General features: G+C 30.7%; 1 protein-coding gene across 1 annotated transcript; it reads left to right on the top strand.

The window, feature by feature from the left end:
- The first annotated feature begins 1039 nt into the window (after window positions 1-1039).
- On the top strand, window positions 1040-4917 carry LOC131850171 (UDP-glycosyltransferase UGT5-like). The gene is made up of 4 exons (XM_059200345.1): window positions 1040-1882; window positions 2511-2733; window positions 3354-3573; window positions 4239-4917. Exons 1-4 carry the CDS (start codon window positions 1049-1051, stop codon window positions 4504-4506), a joined length of 1545 nt encoding a protein of 514 aa, XP_059056328.1. The 5' UTR covers window positions 1040-1048; the 3' UTR covers window positions 4507-4917.
- The last annotated feature ends 283 nt before the right edge of the window (window positions 4918-5200 follow it).

Raw genomic sequence — 5200 nt, forward strand, 5'->3', positions numbered from 1 at the left:
AAAGGTCCCGTCAAAAGTCCAACCATTTCAGAGATTAGCCGGAACAAACAGACAGACAGATAAAAATTGTAAAATATGTTATTTTGGTATATGTACCGTATTAATATTCATATGCATATAGTAAAAAACGGTTATTTCAATATACAGTCATACAAACAGACACTCCAATTTTATTTATATGTATAGATTATGAATAATATTATCAGGTAGATCTTAATATAATATATTATTGTCTGTTTATGTGTTACAGCTTTACTTCTTACCTAAGAGTAATAATTCCTCCATATATATACTCAAAACAAATACTATGAAGAAATTCAAAGTGCATTTAAATTGTATGTTAAGAATTATTTTTTTACAGAATATGTTTTTAATAGTATTTTTTACATGACAGTTACTTCAATACTTAGTATCTCAATAGATGGCACTGTTCAAATATTTTGTTTATTGTTGTCATTTAATCATAGTAAGTGGCTTATACAAATTAACCCAATAAATTACTATTAGATACCTGTGTAAATTTTATTTATTTATTCTAGATATAGTATTTATTTGCTTTAATGCTGTATTATATAAGTGTTTTTACTCAGTGGAAGATTATTTTATATACAAAATAGATGACAGTTATTAAAAAAATTATATAATTTTTTTAATAACTAAAAATATTAACATTATATAATTAATATAGATATTTAAATGATTTGTGGGTATTCGTAATGTAATGACATAATTTTTATATTAAATTGAATATGATTTAATTTGAATATTTGCATACCTATAAGGGGTGTTGCATGTCATGTACTTATATTAGTTAATAAGATCCGAAACTACCATGTAGCAAGCAAATAAATAAATTATTACTATTATTATTAACTATTGAAGATTATTTATACTCATTGTTCTTATATAAATATACGAGTACGTGATATAACAGGGAAGTAAATACAATTAATAGTAAATCTTATACATATGATGATTACAGATAAGCTAGAACATGGCTAACAGTTAGTTATAAGATAATTGAAGCCGTGTGCAGACGTATTTCAAAATGAATATATTAATAGTGTTATCTTTAATATATACAATTAATTATACAGAAGCTGCCAAGATACTAGGATATTTCCCGACTCCGTCTATAAGTCATCAGATAGTGTTTCGGCCATTGATGCATGAACTAGCCAAGCGTGGACATGAAGTGTATGTTATTACAACCAATCCAGCTTTTACCAAAGAGCAATCTCTTGGAAATCTAACAGAAATAGATGTTCAAGATATATCATATACGAAATGGACGGATGCAATTCTAAGTGCAGATGTTACAACCGGAAAAAAGGATGACGTATCACAACAAATAATAACTATGTACCGTATATGCTTGGGTTTGTTTGATGAACAAATTAATGCGGCTGCTGTGCAGAATGTTTTAAATGATAAAACATTAAAATTTGACTTGATATTCCTAGAATCGTATTTCTCACCTGGATTGGTACTTTCGCATTATTACAAAGCGCCTCTCATTCTTATTAGTTCAATGTTGCCAATATACAATAACATGGGAGTTATTGGAAGCCCGGTCCATCCGATGCTATATCCGATGGGGTTTTGTCGTCAAAAAATCAACAATCTTACAATATGGGAGAAGATATCCGAATTGTACATGTATTACGGTATAGTGTCAACAATTTATTTTGGTAGAGAAACCGTTAATAAATTGGTGAGAAAAAATTTTGGGTCACATGTTCCGAGTCTTGATGAATTGGAAAATAATGTTGATATGTTGTTTATAAATGTACATCCGATTTGGGATATGAATCGGCCTGTCCCACCCAGCACTATATATTTGGGAGGATTACACCGCAATCCTGTGAAAGAATTACCAAAGGTGAGTTTATTGCATTGAAGGCTCATTAATCTATAAATGAAATCATGATAGGACATGTTTAAATTCAAAACCCATTTCATTTAGCCATTCATATTTTACTCAAATAACTTACATAACAAAATTCAAGCCAAGAATTATAATAATTTTCATTTACTTTTCGTAATAAATTTAGTTGAATATTATTACAAACTGTTTACGTAATTGAGCTTTACAACAATTACTAACCAATTTAATTTAGCTTGAATAATTAAATTCTATTGAGATCTAACTTGCATAAATTTTCTGAATAAGCTACCTACAATATGTATACCAATATTTTTTATTTAATTAATGATTATGGTATGGTGTATTCGCGCAGCTAACGGTTACACTTGCGGGGCACCACGGAGTGGAGGATGATAAGAGATTAGCATTAAGTCAGGTCAGTTAGCTCATTGCGAGAAACTCACCAGGAATTTATCACAATGATTTCCAGTTAATTACGGAAGCTTGAATCTATAAGTATAACATCTCATTAAGGCCAATATAAGCAGAGACTTAATGGAAAATGTTGCAAAAGTGAATAACAATGTGATTCAGACAGAGTTTCACGGGTCAACTTGGTGATAAAATGTTAATACACTTACAGGATCTGCAGTTCTACTTAGATGCCTCAAAACATGGTGTCATCTACATTAGTTTTGGTACTAATATAAACCCCTCAATGTTGCCACCAGAAAAAATGCAAATGCTAATAAATGTGTTATCTAATATGCCTTATGATGTATTGTGGAAATGGGATACAGATGAATTGCCTAATCGACCAAAAAATATTAAAACTTTCAAATGGCTCCCACAATCCGATCTTCTTAGTAAGTATACGAATGAATTCTTAATATTTTCTCTATTGTTTAGGTAGGTGTACATAATAACAGTGCAGAAATTGTTTTGTAAGATAAATGATATGAAAGTATTTTCAAATCAATTCATCAATCAATCAATTAAATAAATATCTCATATATTTATTTATGTAAGTCTATCACAAACACTTATTTTATAACAACTTTACCCTCAGTTACAGTTACAGTCACATTCGAGCTAAGAAGAACTGACAATAAACTTAGCTGTTGTTCGTTTCAAATGAGCTTGTACAAGAATTGTATTGTACAAATACAGATTGTTTTTTAAATTAGGGAGAATTTAGTTACCACTGTCTGCTATTGCATTTTTGTCAAATCAAAATAATCAGCGGCCGTAGACCGAACAGACCAGTCCCCAAACAGTGCCCATTCACGAGTATGGCCTTTGAGTCAACAATCATTGACTCAGCTAATTAATATGATATCAATTTCAATCTTCTGTCTATCATAAAATATCAAATATTTTATAAGTTGAATTTAATCCAACACATCAAAATATTTTACACTCAATTAAATCATATATATAACCATAATATTCCATCTGATTATGTTACGATATATTATTTTTATAGGGCATCCAAAGGTACTATTGTTTGTAACACAAGGTGGGTTGCAGTCAACAGATGAGTCTATAACTGCTGGTGTACCTTTGCTTGGTCTTCCGATGCTTGGTGATCAGTGGTACAATGTGGAACAGTATGAGCGACTAAAAATAGGATTAGGGCTGCAAATGGAAGAACTATCAGAAGAAAAATTCAAAAACGCTATCATTACTCTTATAAATGATAAAAGGTATTTCCATTACCACAATAATCTAAATATATATAACTCAAAGGTGACTGACAGTGATCTATCAACGCACAGCCTAAACCACTGGACGGATCGGGCTGAAATTTGGCATGCAGGTAGATGTTATGACGTAGGCATCCGCTAAGAAAGAATTTTGATTACTTCTACCCCCAAGGGAATAAAATAAGGGATGAAAATTTGTATGAAACTTTGTCAATTTTAAACCGATCGGGCTGAGACTTTGCATGCATAAAGCTACTATGACGTAGGCATCCCCATAGAAAGAATTTTGATAAATTCCACCCCTAAGGAGATAAATTAACGCGGGCGAAGCCGCGAGCAAAAGCTAATAGCAATATAAGATTTTTTAGTATTGGTAGGTTCCTTAATTTGTATTGTGTGTTTGTTAACGTACATATTTGTATTTAACTTCATCCTAAGGTTACCTGAAAGAGGTCGCTTTTTAGCGATAAGACCGCCCGTTGTTACCACTTTTTCTTATTTATTATTATATTTTTGTACATTAAATTGCACATATAATTGTGTATGTAACTGTGTTTTCTGTGATAGGATCTATAAAGAGTTTCATTCATTCATTATATAACCAAAAGCAGTTTATATCAAACAACCAATGCATTTTTTTAAATAATTAATTAATATTTTTTTAGTTATCGCCACAACATAGCCAAGCTTCGGTCTCTAATGTCCGACCGACCGGAGAGTTCGCTGGAGCGCGCCGTCTGGTGGACCGAACACGTCCTACGTCACGGCGGCGCGCGACACCTGCGCTCGCCCGCCGCAAACATGTCCTGGACAGAATATTTGGAACTAGAACTCGTTGCATATATACTTTCATTCATAATGGCATTCATAATTTTAACTATATACATAATAAAATATACTGTAAAACTTATTTTACCACCATTATATAAATAATTAAATATTACATTTGTATAAATGTATACCTTTGAGGCATTACGTGCCAATCTATTAGAAGACACGTGTCACTTGATGTCTTTGTCGTACTGACGTCCCACTGAGACTCTAGCTAGAGTTTTTGGTACAAAAATGTCTAAATAGAAATGCTTCTATATATTACAATAGTCGTGACTTATAAAAAAAAAAATATTTATTACTGTTTACAATCAAATAAATGATGAATACACATTCTAACAAAAGTACCACTGTATGCAGAAATAATTATACATATATTTGAGAAACTTTTATTCTGAGTTTATATATCGTATACAAAATATAATTTAGGGAGTTGAACTATATCATGCTAGTTTGTTCAAGAATTATTTTTATCTTCTTTGTCGATGGTGCATAATAACATAGTGTTATCTCTAGTCCGTAGTTCATTAGTATTTGATGGACAGATGGAGCTTTTGTAAAAGATCACCTTGCGATAATTTCTTAAATACAGAAAATTGGATAAATATATTTCAATAGATTAATATAAATATATATAGATATGATGTTTTTTTTGCGAAAACTTTCTTTGTTGAGTCGAATTCTCTAACTCCACTAATTACTAAATTCAGATGGATTATAAAGAATAATACGACTAATTAAAGTAATTGAATATTTCTAAACATTTATGAATTTCATGATCAAATTAAATTATTAC

The sequence above is a fragment of the Achroia grisella genome, unplaced genomic scaffold (assembly GCF_030625045.1).
Source record: "Achroia grisella isolate CSIRO2021 unplaced genomic scaffold, CSIRO_AGI_Agris_v1 utg702, whole genome shotgun sequence".
NCBI classification, from domain to species: Eukaryota; Metazoa; Arthropoda; class Insecta; order Lepidoptera; family Pyralidae; genus Achroia; species Achroia grisella.

Bases quoted from the DNA above. Each gene is read 5' to 3' on its own strand.
- LOC131850171 (XM_059200345.1), top strand. From the start codon at position 1,049: ATGAATATATTAATAGTGTTATCTTTAATATATACAATTAATTATACA. The intron at 1,883-2,510 runs GTGAGTTTATTG...ATACACTTACAG, and splicing joins CTGTGAAAGAATTACCAAAG to GATCTGCAGTTCTACTTAGA. The intron at 3,574-4,238 runs GTATTTCCATTA...ATATTTTTTTAG, and splicing joins ACTCTTATAAATGATAAAAG to TTATCGCCACAACATAGCCA.